This window comes from Thamnophis elegans, chromosome 3 (assembly GCF_009769535.1).
Source record: "Thamnophis elegans isolate rThaEle1 chromosome 3, rThaEle1.pri, whole genome shotgun sequence".
NCBI lineage: Eukaryota > Metazoa > Chordata > Lepidosauria > Squamata > Colubridae > Thamnophis > Thamnophis elegans.
In genome coordinates, this window is record NC_045543.1 from 114,899,957 (window position 1) to 114,918,692 (window position 18,736).

At 41.5% G+C, this 18,736-nt stretch overlaps 1 protein-coding gene across 1 annotated transcript; it reads left to right on the plus strand.

The window, feature by feature from the left end:
* Nucleotides 1–74: 74 nt before the first annotated feature.
* On the plus strand, nucleotides 75–2,541 carry LOC116506224 (proteinase-activated receptor 1-like). The gene is made up of 2 exons (XM_032213873.1): nucleotides 75–204; nucleotides 1,445–2,541. The coding sequence occupies exons 1-2, from the start codon at nucleotides 75–77 to the stop codon at nucleotides 2,539–2,541; spliced, it is 1,227 nt and encodes a 408-aa protein (XP_032069764.1).
* The last annotated feature ends 16,195 nt before the right edge of the window (nucleotides 2,542–18,736 follow it).

Sequence of the window (18,736 nt, forward strand, 5' to 3'; positions counted from 1 at the left end):
TTTGTAATGTCGCTTATTTACAGTTTGCACTGAGAAACCTATAGTAGTAGATTAGCAGCTTTTCCAAAGAAGAAATGGACTCTTCTATGAAGATGCTGTTTCCCCTTCTCTTCATACTCTGCATGTTATTTGCTACAGTGAACACAAATAGTGAGTACATGTCACTGTGGTTAGCCACTTTTAATACAGCGATTTTTATACAAGGTAAAGGGGGGGAAATTGCGAAGTATTATTCATTACAATGTTTCAGTTTTATGGATGTTCACTTTAGCTTTAATACTGGATTTCAGTGGAGAGGAAATGGATGCACTTCTCAGAATTTTCTTGTAAAGAGGCACCCTATTTGCATTGAGTTTCTTTTGGGGAAAAAAAGATTGTCAAATTATTGTGGTTGTTGTTGTGATTGTCATTGTTACTGTTGCTGAACAATATAGCTCATAATGCTCCCCCAGCTCAATTCTATACCTGCTCTAGAATCTGATGATTTAGAACCTGAAGTGTCCCAATTACAATAGGGGAAAAAAGTTTAAACAAAAGTATAGCAACCTCATTTGTCTCGGAATGGATACATTTAAGAATCTAAATCAGTACTTTCTGATCTAGACATTGTAGGAGGAGATCCATGTTAGTTTATGGTAACCGAAACCCAGCAGGGACCTGGTGGCACATTTTCAGATTCAGATATTTTATTAAAAGGCGCAGACTTTTCTGATGCGCAATTTCTCCCAGTACAGAAGTGCAGGAGGGCAGCCCTGACTCCCATCACTCACTCCCACCTGAGTTTTGATAGACAAAAGTCCTTTTGCAGTACAGCCATCCTATGTATTTGATGAAGAATGCTGTGATTCATCAGAGCTTGTGCTTCTTAGTCAGATGTGATAGTCGAAAGGAGTGCGACCCAATTTCTGATTATATTCTACTCTGAAACATATTGCATACTGGTGGTCCTCATTAACAACCATAATTGGGATTAGCAACTCCGCTGCTAAGTGGTACAATTGTTAAGCAAGGCAACATGTGACTATGATGAACATACAACTCATTTCTGCCATAGTTGTTAAGCGAATCACCCCTGGACACTAAATAGGACATTTACATGACTGTGAGTTGTGATTTTATTTCCGGCTTCTCGGTTGACCCTGCTTGTCGGCTGTGCAGTGCACTAATGGCAATTACACGACTCGGATGCTGCAATGGTTGTAAAGATACCCCACTAGTTGCAATCACAGGGATGCGATGACGGTTGTAAATGTGAGGACCAGTCCCAAAGTTCCTTTTTCAGTGTTGGCATAACTTCAAAAGGTCACTAAACAGGGCGGCTATTAAGCAAGTATTTCCTGTAGTGTATGTTGATGAAAAGAATGATATGAAATGATGCAAAGGCAATTCATGCAATGCTCATATATTTCATTTCTCTGCTGCTTTTTCTTTCTTTTTCCCCCAGATTCATCAGATCAAATTATTCTTTCATCTAAGCCCAGGAAACTTTTGCCAGCTGTAATCAATTCTACAAATGAGAATCTGCCAGACATCCACTATAAAGAAAGAAGTCTCATATACTTTTTACGTGATATTGAAACGTATTTCACTAATCCATGGCTGACCCAGTTTCTCCCCGCGGTCGACATTCTTTCATTTGTTCTGGGTCTTCCCTTAAATGCTTTGGCGATTCATATTTTTGTGACGAAGACGAAGCTTTGGAAGCCGGCTGTGGTGTATATGCTCAATCTCGCTTTTGCAGATCTGCTCATACTGAGCATGCTGCCTTTTAAAATCGCATACCTCATTAATGGGCACGACTGGGTCTTTGGGCCTATTATGTGCCGGTTGGTCTGTTCTACTTTCTTCTGCAACATGTACAGCTCCGTTCTGCTGATGACAGGGATCAGCATCGATCGTTTCTTGGCTTTGGTTTGCCCCATGAAGTCTCTGCCCTGGCGCACAGCAAGACGGGCCTCTGTGATCTGTTTTGCCATCTGGCTGCTTGCCATAGTGGGGGCGAGCCCGCTGCTTGCCTTTGATCTCATTCTGTGGATACCTCAGATGAACATTACCACTTGCTTCGAGGTGTCTGCTCTTGTGGAATCCTTCAACTATTACTTATTTGCCTTATCTATTTTCTTCTTTTTTATCCCGTTACTAATTTCTACTGCTTGTTATATATGCATTATAAGGCGACTTGTTATGGCCAGGTTTATGGTGCAGCCAGGGAGGAAGAGACGTGCGATCTTCTTGTCCGGCATTGTCTTGTGCACCTTCTTCCTTTGTTTTGGTCCGGCCAATATCCTGCTATTAATGCAAATCTTTTTCCCGCCTGAACAGCTTCAGAGCATCACTTTTGCTCACATGCTCAGCCTTTCCCTGACTGCCCTCAACTGTTGCCTCGACCCCTTAATCTACTATTATGCCTCCTCAGAATGCCAGAGGCAGATCTGGAGTGCTTTGTGCCCCAGAAAGCTGCTTCTGGTTAGAAAAGTTAGTCAAACAAGCAGTAACATAGCACCCTCTCCCAAAGGCTTAGAGCCATCATTTCCCATTTAGCGCTGTATCTACATAATGCATGGCTTGATAATGTCGCAAGTGCGAATCTAAATGTTCAATGTCCTATGGGAGCTTTTTTCTATGAGGGAGTCCTCAACTTACGACCACAACTGAGTCTAAAATTTCTGTTGCTAAACCAGACAGCTGTTAAAGTGGTTTTGTCCCATATTTATGACCTTTCTGGTCACAGTTACTAAGTGAATCACTGCAGTTGTTAACTTAGTACCATGATCATTAAGTAAATCCGGCTTCCCCGTTGACTTTGCTTGTCAGAAGGTCACAAAAGAGGATCACGTTTCCCTGAGACAATGCAACCGTCATAAATACATGCCAGTTGCCAAGTGTCCAAATTTTGACATGTGACTACCGGGATACTGCAATGGTTGAAAGTGTGAAAAATGATCATGTCACATTTTCAGTGCTGTTGTAGCTTCGAACGGTCACCAAATGAATGGTTGTAAGTTGAGGACTATCTGTACAACAGGGATATCCTCCACATGATCAAAAAAAGTCAAGATGGGGACCATGACTGCATAACTGAAGCTCTGCCTCTTTTTTATATTGTTTGTGCAATTGTGAACACGAGTTCAGTTATTTCAAATATCCATTCAACTTAATAGCAAAATTAGCGTACCTGGCCAAAGGCATTAATATACATCTTCATAAAAACACATTAGACCTTTTCAGGGTAAATAACAATATACAGAGCACAGAAAATGAGTAAGACATAGTAAGAAGGGAGGGAGTAAAGGGAGAAAATAAGGGAAATGGAAATAAATAAATTTATTTATAGTTTAATGCAATACCACTAACTCAAAGGTGCCTTGCAAGCTATTTTTGCTTGCATCACATCCATACACAGCTTCATTCAATACCTTTTGATCCTTTCATCTCTGTCTCTTTGATCAGAATAGATCTGGAACGGACCTTGGAGGTCTTCTAGTCCAACCCCCTGCTCAAGCAGAAGACCCTATACTATTTCAGAGAAGTGGCTGTCCAGTCTCTTCTTAAGAACCTCCAATGATGTAGCACCCACAACGTCTGAAGGCAAGTGGTTCCATTGGTTAATTATCCTCACTGTTAGGAAGTTTTCCTTAATTCCAGGTTGCTTCTCTGCTTGATTAGTTTCCATCCATTGTTTCTGGTCTTCCCTTCTGCTACTTTGGAAAATAAGTTGATCCCCTCTTTTTTGTGGCAGCCCCTCAAATACTGGAATACTGCAATCATGTCACCCCCTAGTCCTCCTTTTCTCTAGATTAGCCTTACCCATTGCCTGTAACCATTCTTCATATGATGAAATTGATGAGATATGTTTCATCAATTATATCTCCTATAATTGATGTATTCATCAAATATTTCTCATCAATATGTTCTCATCAATTCCATCCCACCAGAGCTTTCTCAGATTTCCCCTTCCTCTCAATATATTCATTCACATATCTGCTTGGTGATTTTGCTCCTGTTATTCCAATTATGTGACCAAGCAACCTCTACCTACTTTTGTAGCAGAAACTCATTTTTTTTATTCAAATTGAATTAGTTAGTGTGAATTTCTGAAATCTAAAACTGAAGCTGCTGAGGTTCAGTGCTGACCCTTCGTCTCTGAGACAGTTGATTATCAAGTCAGTGTTGACTCTTAGTAACCACATAGATTTCCTCCGTGATATCTCTTTAAATATTTATATGTAAATACAAAGGCAATGTGCTACTTGGCCTGCTATTTTATATGCCAATCTGACTGAAATATATTTCCAAAAAAAACACCTAAGAATATACTGTACTGTAGCGCAGTTATCTTTTTTAATGCATTCTCCCTAGCCCAATTGTGCAAGTTCCAAAATTTGAGAAACACATCAGAATCTATTTATAAAAGACAATTTGTGCAAGAAATTGAGAATAGTAGAGAAGTTGCTTTTCCAAACCAAATCCCAAATAATCTGACCGCCAAATACCAAGCAGCTTGCATTTTCACAAATATCTTACAGAAACATATCCAGACTCCTTTCCTCACATAGGAGACTCACACAACACCTTCCCTACATTGCTTTGATTAATATTATAATTGAAAAGTCTTAGTTTCATCCCACCATCATCCCTGAACTACAGATAGTTGTCAACTTATAACAGAGTCAAGGGGAAAACGAGATTCATTGATTTAACAACTATGGGAAGAACAGTTCTTAAAATCAGGCAAAATTCTCTAAACAAATGTCCCACTCAACAAAAGAAATTTTGGGGTCAATTGTGGCCGTAAGTCAAGGACTACCTGTACTTAGTAACATAACTCATTGTCCTTTCCCTTTTGTGTGTGTGTTGTAAAGGCTTTGGAAATTCTAAGAAGTCAAAAACTAATCTTAATTCTCCAACCTTAAAAAGTCCCTGCAATTCAAGTAGGCCCAAAGGTCTTTTAAGTGAAAAAAGAACAAGGGTGAGTGATGCTTAGAAGACAGAGCTTATCTACCCAAAATTCCATAGTGGTGATGCATTAAAGGGGGTATTTGAGGAATTGATGAGTGGACAGACATTGTGATGGACAGACATCCTGCTGGAAACTCTTCTATCAGAATAATATCCCAACTATTTTCTTAGATTTTAAATCAGTGGAAGAGAACTTGGGTGTGATAATGGCTAGATTTTGCATTTCAACAAACCTCTAATTTATTGGAAAGTTCCAACTCATCTCTCTTGCTCTGGCCAAAAGCTTTTATTCACATTAATCAGCTCACCAATGCAAGGATGTTTGTGTCTATAGTCAGCATGTGAATGTAACGCATAATATCATTTCAAATATCCGATTTAAGGTCTGCATTTACAAATGCTTCTGTAATAATAAATGCTATAACGTTGAAAGCAGTGCAAGATTTTTTGTCTCCTTATAATATTTTATTAAAATGATAACAGAGCAACCTCTCTTGAACTTGTAGACCTAAGCTTCATAGAGTACATATCAGTTCAACGTTTACACAATCTTTTACAGGTAGTCTCCATTTTACAACCAGTTGTTTAGTGAACATTTGACATTACAATGGCATTGAAAAAAGTGATTTGTTACCATTTTTCATACTTACGACCATTGCAGTAGTCTCATGATCACCTGATCAAAATTTGGGTGCTTGCCATTGGCATGTATTTATGACAGTTGCTCTGTCCCAGGATCTTGTAAACACCATTTGTAACTTTCCCAGCCAGCTTCCGACAAGCAAAGTCAACGGGGGAAGCCAGATTTGTTTAACAATGATTCACTTAACAATTGCAGTGATTCATTAAACAACTATAGCAAAAAAGATCATAAAATGGGACAAACCTCACTTAACAACTACCTAGCAACAGAAATTTTGGGCGTAATTGTGGTTGTAAGTTGAGGGCAACCTATTGTCTATCTCTGTGATGGTATGCAGCGCCCTTTCTGATGAGCCGTAGCCTTAGTTCAGCTCTGCCATGCATGTATGCATGCCTACCGGCCAGTTGGTCTTCAGGTCTCTGCCCATGGGGGCAGGGCACATGTGGGGCCAAGGCCCACATGTGCATGTGCAGGGGGTAGGATGCATGTGGGGAGCTGCATGTGCATATGTTGAGGTGGAATGCATGCGGGGCGGGTGCACACCAGTGGTGGGTTGCGGACGGTACGCCCCGGTATAGGTGTATCGGTGCCTGCTGGGAGCAGCAGGCACCGTTCCGGTACAGTGCTTCAGAGGGCGCACCTGCTCGCCCATGTTACTGAGCTGTATTTGACACAACCGGGCCATTTGCGCATGCGCACGCAGTGTACAGTGCCTGTGCGATGCTCCACCAAGCAGCTGGAGTACCGTGGGCTGAGGGTGTGCATGCATGCACAGTATGTGTGCATGTGGTGGATGCCCGGCCCTGTCGCAGCGTATCGGTTGTGACAGGATCTTGAATCCACCACTGGCGCACACACATGTGCAGAGGCATGCAGGGGGCGCATGCCTGCACAAGGGTGGGGCGCATGCACAGGGGCAAGCGCACATTGCATTTTGGGGGCTCTGGGGCATGCGTTGGGCACTCAATCCAGAAAGGTTTAGCCATCACTGCTCTATACCATCAACCTACATTATTAAATTTCTTTTTAAAGTATAAACTATGTATATTTATTCCTAAATTACACTTACAAGAAATTAAGTTACTTCTGGGCAGAAAGAATACGGCAGCTAGTTTTGGCAAAGTCAGGCCAGAAGGTTGGCTAGGTACAGGAACCCAGTGTAAACAAGCCAGTGTCCTGGGAAGGATCTGGAAGGGTTTGGGGAAGGTGAGAATCCCTCTGTTGCTTCCAATCTCCCCTTCTGGCCCTTAGATCTAACCCCTCAATCAGCAAAGCACATTGCTGGATCATCTGACTTCCAGCTGCTGTTGCTGAGTTTCAGACCTGCCTTTAATAAATCTTCTCTTGGCAGCCCTGACATTACTGAGCCCTAGTCAGAGGGAAAGGTCTCCCTCTCTCGGAAAGGGAAATGGGAAAGCAGCATTAAGGGTTTTAGTTTTGACCTCCGGTTACCTAGGAATACGTTTACTCATTGCATTGCGTCATTCAGTGTTTTCATCCCAATCTAATAAGTAACTCATGTGGAAAAGACTTCCAGTCTGGCCAAACCACTGAGACAGCATGCTCAGACAAGCTGCGAACTTTTCTGATTCAAAGCAAACCAGGACAGGACGAGATGATGCTGGTTTGCCTGTTTACCACTAGATGGCAGTAGCACAGATGCATATTACAAAAAGACTTAATACTGTAATTCTACAGTACTAGATAGCAGGGGTGGGTTCCTGCCAGTTCTAACCTCTTCTATAGAAGAGGTTCCACAAATCTACAGTGCTGTTTAGAACTGGTTCCAGCTCCCTCCTCCCAGCCCATCCGCACATCATCAAGATGAAGAGTGAGAGGAGGAATTCTGGGAGTTGAAGTCCACAAGTCTTAAAGCTGTCAGGTTTAACCCTAACCCTAACCCTAACCCTAACCCTAACCCTAACCCTGGGGTTTTTTTTCTAAAGGGTTAGGGGTGCAAGGGACTTGTAACTTGACAGCTTTAAGACTTACGCACTTCAATGCCAGAGTTTCTGAGCCAACATGACTGGAGGAGGACTTCTGGAAGTTGACGTCCACAAGTCTTAAAGCTGCCAAGTTTGAACACCCCTGTTTTTTTTTCTAAAGGGTTAGGGGTGCAAGGGTCTTGTAACTCAACAGCTTTAAGACTTGCGTGCTTCAAATGCCAGAGTTTCTGAGCCAACATTTTGGTTGCTAAGCAAGAGCATTGTTAAGTGAATTTCACCACATTTTACAAGTTGGCCACGACCACCCAGTCACATGACTGCCAAGCCATCCCCACCCAGTCACATGGCCGGCAAGCCACTCCCACCTGGTCACATGGCCGGCAAGCCACTTCCACCCAGTCACATGGCTGGCAAGCCACTCCCACAAAGCAGGCCACACCTACAGAAGATGTTCTAAAAAAATTTGAAACCCACCACTGGTAGATAGCAACTGAATGCAAAGTTTCAAGCAACATGAACAGTTAGATGATGTCAGTTCTCTAATTTACATTGGGATTTCTTTTCAAGGCAGGGGAGAAGAAATTTAAAAATGCATATATTTTTTCTAGATTTGGTGATTGGGAAGATAACATAGCAGAAAGTCAATTCTCATTAAAAATGTTTCTACATATGGAGGTTCTACCTCCGAGGTAGTTTCATCAGGTTGTGACCGGTTCTGGAGAACTGGTAGCAGAAATTTTGAGTAGTTTGGAGAACTAACACCTCTGACTGGCTCCGCCCCCATCTATTCTCTGCCTCCCGAGCCCCAGCTGATCGGGAGGAAATGGGGATTTTGCAGTAACCTTCCCCTGGAGGGGGGGGAGTGGAGATTTTACAGTATCCTTTCCCTGTCACGCCCACCAAACCATGCCCACCAATCCATTCCATGCCCACCAAGCTACACCCACAGAACCAGTAATAAAAAAATTTGAATCCCACCACTGTTCTCCCTATCTGGTTGTCTAGTATGGGAAATGCTAGAACCAAGTTATATTAGTGTAGTAAAAACATGCTTCAGAAAAAGGAGAAGATACTGAACTAGATCGGTCCATCCATATGTACGATGAGGGAGGCAGAAACAACTAAATGTTCTTTTCTGTGTAGGGCATCTCTGATATTTCTTTTATTTTTGTAAGGTGGATATTTATACACACCTCTTATTTATGAAGGGAGGTCTCTATTTTCTGGTGTTTCTCCCTGATCAAACATAACCCTGCCTATAAAGATCTCCTGATACTGAGAGACTCAGACTCATTCTAGATTATTGGCAAAGCTGGCTAGAAATGATGAAAGTCAGAAAGCCAAGAACATCTGGAAGTGATTGTCCCAGATTCTCTTGCCAGAAGTTAATTTGTTCTGGGAAGAAAGAGTGGGATGAAACCAACTATCTTAGGGGTATCAAACTGGCAGCCCCCGGATGAATCACTCGCAGGCCATGCCCACCCCAGCTCCACAAAGGGGAAAAATGTTGACAATGTGACACCACGAGTTTGACACCCGTGACCTAGCTTTTTTCTTCCAAGACAGCAATCCTAAATACATTTACTTTTAAACAAACATGCTTAAAACTAAGCTGCAATGCAATAATCCCTTAAGTCATTTTTAAAAATGTAACCCTTATGTCTGTAAGATTCTTAGGTAAATTCCCCACATACTTGCCACTGTTGAATATTTGTCTGTTTGCTAATCGTTTGCTATAAAGCATCTGTTCAGCATGCTTGGGGTTTTATTTTAAATCTAATTTTGATCTATTTCTTAAGATGTTCTGCTTTAAAAGTCAATGTAAATCTGACTCTTGCAGAGACAGCAAATGAAGCATTGTTTCATCCTTCCCGAGTTTGGTGTCTTTCAAATGCTTTGAACTACACTTCCAACACCAGATACAAGTTTACGGAGAATGGTGATAATTGAAATCCATGCCTACACAAGATATACATAGATTGCTTTATAGGAGGCAAGACTTCAGCACTATAAATGATGAATTTCAGGCTCAATGTGAGGCTAGAAGCATTCTGAACAGTGGTCTGCTTTTCATCACTTAGCAAAGAAGGAAGGTTGCAAGTTCAAACCCTTCAAGGTCACTGAAGTATTTATTGATTGCTGTTCCAATCATGTCTGGCTCTGAGTGGCTTCCAAAGAAAGATAAAATTAAAAATAATATAGAACAAACAACCCATCCTTCCCCTTCCTTCCTTCCTTCCTTCCTTCCTTCCTTCCTGCCTGCCTGCCTGCCTGCCTGCCTGCCTGCCTGCCTGCCTAGAGAGAGCTGTAAAGCACTGTGAAGCACTATATAAGTCTAAGTGCTATTGCTATTCCTTCCTTCCTTCCTTCCCAAAATATGGACAAACCATTTATAATTAATGGTAATCCTAAAAAAAATTACAACGTACGTGTGTGTGTGTGTGTGTGTGTGTGTGTAATATTGTATGTTTTTATATTTAGGGAAGTTAATGGGTAGAGAAAGGCAGCATTTAAATAAATGCATGTTTAATTATCCTGTAAAAAAGTTTAGAAGACAGTAGGAAAGGATGGTCACAAATAAATAACTCCTTAAAGTCATTGGATCCTGAGCTATTTAAAGCCTAATACACTCTAAACTTAATTTGGCAGCAGAGTGGCAATTTGTACAGTAGCTTTACCCATAAGCTCAACAACCATAAAATTATAATAAAATAGGCACTTCCGTATTTCTCATTCCACAGAAAATAAATACATTCAATCTCTGCACTTTGGATAACATCAATCTCCTTCACGTTTCCTGTCACGTACTCTGCAGCAAATGAATTTAAATTTATCAGAAAGGGAATTTCCCGAATGCATTTCTGAATGGCATCTTATCAATGTGACATCATTAATATAGGTCTGGTTCCTATTAATATTTAATAGCTGTTGCATTCAGCCAGGTCACCACCCTAAAAATAAACAAACTGTTGTGATCATATAAAGAGATCCTCATAATTGATTAGAATGCATTTCTGTTAGTGAGACAGCACAACATTCTTGACTTACACCCATTTTTCTCCTCTGCATGTACTCTATCCTTGATAAGCCAATCCAATTTTCAGTAAAGATGCTTGGAACAGACTTTACCGATTTTGCTTATAAACCAAATTAAATAAGAATTTGCTGGGTCACATTTCTATCCTTTTAATTTTGATAAATACAAACTCTGACTAAGGCCGATAATCTATTGAGCATAGTGATGCAGTTGTTAGAGCCTCGGTGGCGCAGTGGTTAGAGGCAGTACTGCAAGTTACTTCTGCTGCCTGCAATTTGGTAGTTCGAATCCCATGGGGCTCAAGGTTGACTCAGCCTTCCATCCTTCCGAGGGGGGTAAAATGAGGACTCAGATTGTTGGGGGCAATATGTTGACTCTGTAACCACTTAGGCAGGGCTTTAAAGCAGTGTGAAGTGGCATATAAGTTTGTGCTTTTGCTATTGCTATAGACTAGAACTTTTGATTATGAGAATATATGAAACTATTTTAACATGGGTCAGATATACCTCCTCAGAGTGCCTTTCAACATTATTTCCTATTCAAACACGGATCAAATAAATGTGTGTTGTTGCATCTCTCTGTCTTTTAAAAAAATTGAACATTAATTCCATAGTTCAACTGTTGTTAAAAAAAAATCCATCACTAAATTGGCAAAGAAATCTGTGTCACTTCTACTTTGACGTTGCATATATCTTATTTTCCATGCAAATTAGTTTAAGATTGGACTTCCGAGCTTATGTTATATTGTGAAAAGAAAAGACTAAGAATCTCTAGAAGGCCAAAAGACTAATTATCTTAAAGGCTTGAAAGTTACAGTCCTGCTGGAGAATAAGTGGCACTTGTAGAGACTAAACAAAGACATTGAAATATCTAAGAATTATTTGAAACTTTCATGTTGTGGAGAAAACAAATAAAAATAGTTATTGATTATACCTATAAAATAATTAATGGAACCCTGATTTTACCAATAATACAGATATTAATCATAATGCCCTCTGTTCTAAATATCTGTAAAACCTTCTGCTAATACAGATTGCAAATTTGCAACTACAGTGACAGAGATCTCTAGGGAAGCAGTCCCAACTAAGGTACTCTCATCAATTCAATCTCCTTTACAGTGATTTCTTTTGAGGACAATTTGCAAATTAAAAGGAAACTTTTGTTCTTTTTTATATAATCGTAAAGCAGCAATTCACTCCTTGGATAGTGTAATTTACTGAAAATACTTTATTAAACAACAAAGGAGTTAGTTTGGAATAGTCACTTCTAATTATTCTTTCATGCAATCCTTCCAGGTCTGTTGGAAGATAGTGTGGGAAGGGAACTTCACCAAGACAGTGTTGTATTAGGTAGACCAGTACAGCCCATAACCAAACTGGAAGTCACTAGAATAACAAAGCCAGCATACATTCTAAAAGAAACCTCCCGATGAATAATTACCAGGATATCAGGACAATTAGAAATAGCTGCAGAGTAGAAAATAATACAAAAGACCTAGGAAGTGCAGGAAGAATTTGATTTAATTTGATTTATTGCATTTCTATGCAGCCCTATTCCCAGAGGGACTCAGGGTGGCTCACAAACCAACAAGTTACCCTTAAGATAAGGTGACCAGACGTCCCGCATCTGGCGGTACAGGCACGCCTTTCCATAATTTTTCCCACATCCCGGGCCGTTCTCAAAAAACCACGCTTTATTTTGGCGCTCACAACTTGCTCGCTCCCCTGCCCATCAGCTGCTAGCTCGCTCGCTCGTTCCGTTCTAAACTAAAAATCTAAGCCAGCCCAGCCTGCTGCTCACTGATTGGCCTGGATTCCAGCCAATCAGTGAGCTGGCTAGGATGGAAAACTTTAAGCACGCGGCGTCCTCTTCTCCCTCGGTCCTTCCCGCGGCCGCCTCGCCAAAACCTGCGCTCGCTCTCCCTCCACCCGCTTCAGCCGCTGCTGGCCATCGCCCAGCCGGGGCTGCTTGGGAACGGAGATGACCCGGGCGCGGAGGGAAAGAGCAGCACGTGCCACACCCAGGCCCGCCGCGTCTCTTCCCTGCAGTGGCGTGCCAGGCTGGTCGGGCAGCCTCACCGGGTCTGGAGCGCTGCTGGCCATCACCCAGCCGCCGCCGCCGCCTCCCCTCCCTCCCTCCCCCTCAGACTCCTCTTCCCGCCACTGCCATCTCGACTTGGAAGGGCCGGGAGAGCGACAGGGAGAGAGAACGGGGGAATCTCTCGGGGCTCGCCAGAGCGCGGCTCCTTTCCCAGACCGAGGGCAGCGCAGGGAAGATGATCCGCCGGGGGAACCTTCCAAAGTGGCCCTTATTTCGCGCTATTCCATGCCCGGCGTTGGGGCACTGAGACAAAGTGCCCGAGGAGAAAGAAGGAAAGAAGGGGTGAGAGAAAATGTGGCTCCTGAGCCCTTTCCCCACATCCCTATGCAGCGGGGAAAGAGAGGTCGCTCCCAGTGAAGCATCGTCCCCGCGCTCGCTGCTTCTGCTGCAGCCACACCGAAGCTGAGACAGCATTTGGGATTTTGACAGATGCTCGTTTCCCCCCCGCGTGGCTCCCTCTGGCCGGAGAGCCATGTAGATCCCTTGTAGGAGGAGGGGAGGGAGGGGAGGGGAAGAGGCTCCATGGGTGGGCCAGTGGAGGGGAAGAAAATGGGGGACGCTGCAGAGGTCAAGGAGATGAAGAAGGCCTTCATTGTGCCAGCCATCAAACCCTTTGATCATACGATTTCACCGCCGCTTCCTCCTCTTCTTCTTCCCTGTCTGCGGTTCTGATTGCAGTTGCAAGGAGTGGGAAGGAGAGGAAGGAAGGAGGGAGGGGAAAAGGAAAAGAAGAAGGGAGGGGGAGAAGATGGAAGGAGAAAAGATGGATGGAAGGAGAAAGAATGGAAGGAGAAGGAGGAAGATGGAAGAAGAAAGAAAGAAAAAGAAGAAGGGAGGGAGAAAAGAGGGAAGGAGGTAGGAAGAAAAGGGGTAGAGAGGGAAGAGAGGGAAAGAGCAGAAAGACAAAGAGGATGAAGTTGATAGGCAAGAGGAAGGAGGAAGGAAGGAAGAAAGAAAAAGGGAGGGAGAGAGGAAAGAAGAAAAGATGGAACTAGAAAGGAAAGAAGTGAGAGAGGGAGGAAAGGGGAAGACAGGGAAAGAGCAGAAAGACAGAGAAGGTGAAGGTAGATAGGCAGAAGGAAGGAAGAAGGAAGAAATAGGAAGAAGGGAAGGTGAAAGGATGGAAGGAGGAAGGAACAGAAGCGAAGAGGAAGAGAGAAATGGAAAGAGCAGAAAGACAGAGAAGGTAGATAGGTAAAAGAAATGAAGCTGAAAGAATGGAAGGAGGAAGGAAGAGAAAAGGAGGAAGGGAGTGAGTGAGGAAAGAAGAGAGGATGGAAGGAGAAAGGAAGGAAGAGAGGGAAAGAGCAGAAGACAGATAAGGTGAAGGTAGATAAGCAAGAGGAATGAAGGAAGAAGTGAGGAGTCTCGAGGAGGGGGAAAACATTTAGTGACCAAAGTTACAATGGCATTGAAAAAAGTGACTGATGACCACTTTTCACACTTAGCGACCGTTGCGACCATTTTTCACACTTAGCGACCGTTGCAGCATCCTCATGGTCACGTGATCAAAATTTTGTTTGGCAACAGATTCGTATTTATGCTGGTTTCAGTGTCCTGGGGTGACCTTTCGACAAAATATAAAATTTTTAATCAAGCCCCCCCTCCCCCCCATCAATGGTGTCCCTCTTTACCAATCTGAAAATCTGGTCACCTTACCTTAAGAAAAGGAAAAGGTCAGATTGGCAACAAAGACTGATTAGCTCAGGGCAAAAATGTAAAAATAGGAAACACAGTAGAAGACATTTGGGCTCATCCCAGCTCCATGGGAAGTACTTTAAGGCAGAGGAATAACAAAATGCAAGACAGGATTAGTATCATTAGCAAAGGCACACACAAAACATGATAAAGCAATAGTACAAAGAAAACAAAAGGACTTCAAAGAGGAAAATGGTATAAAAAATGTACACTTACTGTATTTCGGGGTCAGCTCACCCAGGAATGCTGATCTACACCACTGTAGGACTGGCTTTCCTGAAACAATAAAGACAACTTGCTTTCAAACACAGCTTGCTTCGATCCTAAATTCATTCAGTCAGCCAGGGACGTTCTCCCAGCTTGGAAATCCAGACCGAGGAGGAAAACCCTTTTCCGTTTAACAATAGGTAAGCAGTAGGTGGTTCCAAAGATGGGTATTTTTTTGTTTTGTTTTAAATGCTTGTAATGTTGGAAACACAAACCGTTTGTGACTTATGGACATAATTTCAATGAAATGGATAGAATTTTAGCCATTTTATTTCTACAAAATCCATTATTTTTCTTATTTAATTTCAGAGTTCTAGAATTATATGATGGTTCTTAAAATGTTTTAATGATAAAGATGTTGATGTTTGGGAACCACTGTTTTAATTTAAACAAATATATGTGTTCCTTGTTTTTATTATCCTATACTGTCTCCCAAATGGTAATAGTTCAAAAAAAGGTTGCCCAGGATGAGATGGATCTTTAAGAATGATTTGAGCTGTCTTAAGGTAGCAGGAACTATAAAGCTCTTCCAAAGAGGGGAGAGGGCAACCAATAATCCTTTGGGCAATGACATTAACCCTCTGGAGTGGTTACAGAATACAGAATACTTTAAAGGTGCAAGCTACTGTGGGAAGTTATCATCCAGCCCTCTCCCAGAAAAATGAAATATCCTAGGAAATATTGAAAAGGCAGAATATTTCTCTGGATATGAAAAGAAAGAAGCATGTTTTAAAAGACAGAATAGTTGCCTGTAGCTTCCTGTCCATCCCCACTGTTAATGGGCCATTAAGAAGGCCAAGCTAGTCCCTTTTACATAATAAAGACTTCTCCACTGCAGCCCCAGGGGGGATGGGAGTAAAGGCATGATAATATTGGCCTTTTACTCAACTGACCACATGGCATCTGAGAACTCAACCAAATCTGGATTCAAAACACAGCCTAGAGAGTAGCCCCTACATAGCCCCATGGGAGTCTGACAACCAATCAGAATACATTTCTTACACAGGAACAGGAAACAGAGAGGTGGGACTAAACAGGTTATAAAAAGCCTAGCAAGCCCCTCCTTTAGCCTTCTCTTCTTCTCCACCAACATTGAAGCGTGTGATCACCTTTTCTGTTCAGGGCTCAAGCCATGTGGCCCTGTCCAACAATAAACCATCTTTCCAAGCAGCCTCCATGTCTCCAGTGTCTTTTTCCCCACTTGGAGCCGAGCCCAGAAGGACATTTCTTTCATCACTACTTTAACATTAGACTTATTAAAGAGTATTTGTGAACAATAGACTTACAAGTTAATTTTAAGAGTGGCTACCATTAAGCATAGGCTGTGTTTAAAAGATGTAATGAGAGAGGAATCAGTTTTGCCAGACATAGACTGAGACTGATCTGAAAGTAGATTTAAAAATGACAGGCTACAAGAACAATATGGAAAAAGATGCTACGTTCAATATGATGTTGTACAATATGATGTTGTAGTAATTAAAAGGTAAACACAAATAACACATAACAAACCAAAAGGGTGACCTGGATAACTTTCCTATTCTGGATTTACAAAAGCGACTTGCTAAAGAATTTTGTAAGAAGGGGCAAAGAAAAAAATGAAAAGAAATCAAGTTCTACAACATTATTTAAAGGATTTAAAGATTATGAAAAGTAAAAGGAAGCAATATAAAGTTTATTTCGTTGATCAAGATTAAAACGATATATTGCTATCTCTAATAATCCTTAATGGATTTTTGCTACTCAGGACCAAATGATGAAGTTTTAAAAATGTGTTTATAGATAAGAAATGAGATATGGATATATATACTTTTTCTTTTCTATATTCTTTTCTTGGTTTTTCTTCTGTTCTGAACTTTCTATTTTTTCTTTTTTGTAGTTTGCATTAGTTTTTCATTAATTGCAATGTTTAATAAAATTATTATAAAAATTAATTGCAATGGTAACTCAATTATAGTCCAAGAGGATTGGGAGTAAGGAATAAAATGACCTAATATAACCTGTATAATTCAGTGATGTGTTAGGGTGTTCCTGTCTTTGGCTTACTGGCTTTGTAATGTTTGGATGGACAAAATAAATAACACATTAAAAAGAAACAGAATAATTTCTGTATTATAGCAGCTGTTTCTTTTGGTGAGCAAGGAAAATTGCTTAATTCTAAACTGAACAGAGAAATCCAGCAGACAGCTTTGTTTAGCTCATAGTTTAAACATTTAAACAGAATGACAGCAGAATTAGTCATGCTAAAGAGGGAATACGTTAGCTAAATTCTAACTAAACAATCCTGTGAACCTCCTAGGATTTTAAAACCATTTATAATGTCCTTTTCTTCAGAATATCTAGATCAGAGCCACCACAAACAGGTGTCCAAGTTGTGCATGATGGGAGGGGGCACCAAATTAAATTTTAAAAATTATTTTTTCATTCCAAAGCCATCTGCATCTGCTTACTTACATCAGATTTCCTCCTTCCAAAAGGAGTATATCAATTCAGAAAATGCATACATATTGCACAGTGTGATATTATCAACATCTTCTGGTGCACATATTGTGGCGGTTTTAGGAAGTTCAGCCTAACAACTATGAGCTGCACTGAATCGTTTTTTCTTTTACCTGGGGCACCATAAAGGTGCCTTTTTTTCACAAAGGAGTCTTACAAATCATTGGTGGCCCTGACTAGAAAGCCACTGTGAGCTGAATGCTCATTTCTTATTTTTGTTAGGGTATTTTTGTTAGGGCTATGCTGCCACAGGAATTCTGGGAGTTGAAGTCCACAAGTCACAAAAGGGCCATAATTCCCCACCTCTGTGGTAAATGGTCATCTATTTTGATATACCAGGAGCAGAAAGAATTGCTTCCCCAGAAGGGGGAAGATTCACAAATTAAAGCAGGAAAAGTTTCTGCTATTCATACAACTGCTGTCCCCACCTCTGCCCCCCCCCACCCGTCCCTTTCTCAGCAATAGCAGCAGTGGTGGGTTTCAAATTTTTTTAGATCCTCTTCTGTAGGTGTGGCCTGCTTTGTGGGAGTGGCTTGCCAGCCATGTGACTGGGTGGGTGAGGCCAACTTGTAAAATGTGGTGAAACTCACTTAACAACACCCTTGCTTAGCAACCAAAATTTTGGCTCAGAAACTCTGGCATTTGAAGCACGCAAGTTTTAAAGCTGTCAAGTTACAAGACCCTTGCATCCCTAACCCTTTAGAAAAAAAAACCCAGGGTGTTCAAACTTAACAGCCTTAAGACTTGTGGACTTCAACTCCCAGAATTCCTCCTCCAGTCATGTTGGCTCAGGAACTCTGGCATTGAAGTGTGCAAGTCTTAAAGCTGTCAAGTTAAAAGACTCTTGCACCCCTAACCCTTTAGAAAAAAAACCCTCAGGGGTGTTCAAACTTGACAGTTTTAAGACTTGTGGACTTTAACTCCCAGAATTCCTCCTCTCGCTCTTCATCTTGATGATGTGCGGACGGGCGTGGGGAGGGAGCTGGAACGGGTTCTAAACAACACTGTAGATTTGTGGAAACTCTTTTATAGTAGAGGTTAGAATTGGCAAGAACCCACCCCTGAATAGCAGCCACATCATCTACTCTCAAGTTCAGCTTCCCTTGCAAGGTCTGAGGAAAGAGAAAGTCCTCAAAGCAATCTGGGGGATAAGAAAATCAGAGGAGGCCCTTTCTATAGATCTAATTAAGTGTTTACTCTGGGTAGTGAATTAAAGAAGGGGATGGGGATGGTAACAATGAACTCTCTATCTCAGTTGGACATGTGTTCACTGATGGAGTCAAACTCATATTAGAATATCCAAGGTTGCTGTTTGTTTTATGAATCTAACATCCAACATGGCAGGTTTGAAAATCAGAAAATAACTAGTATATTAGTTATTCCCTAGCTAGGGAATTCTGGGAGTTGAAGTCCCCAAATCTTAAAGTTATCAAAGTTGGACCCCCACATATACAGTATACCATTTCTCAGTATGAAAAATTTCCCCCTGTAAAGATACCACATCTTCTATGAAATTTACATTTTTATCATGGCAAGAACTGTTTCCATTTTTCAACTAACCAAGAAAAGAGGAATAAAGTCAGAACTTAA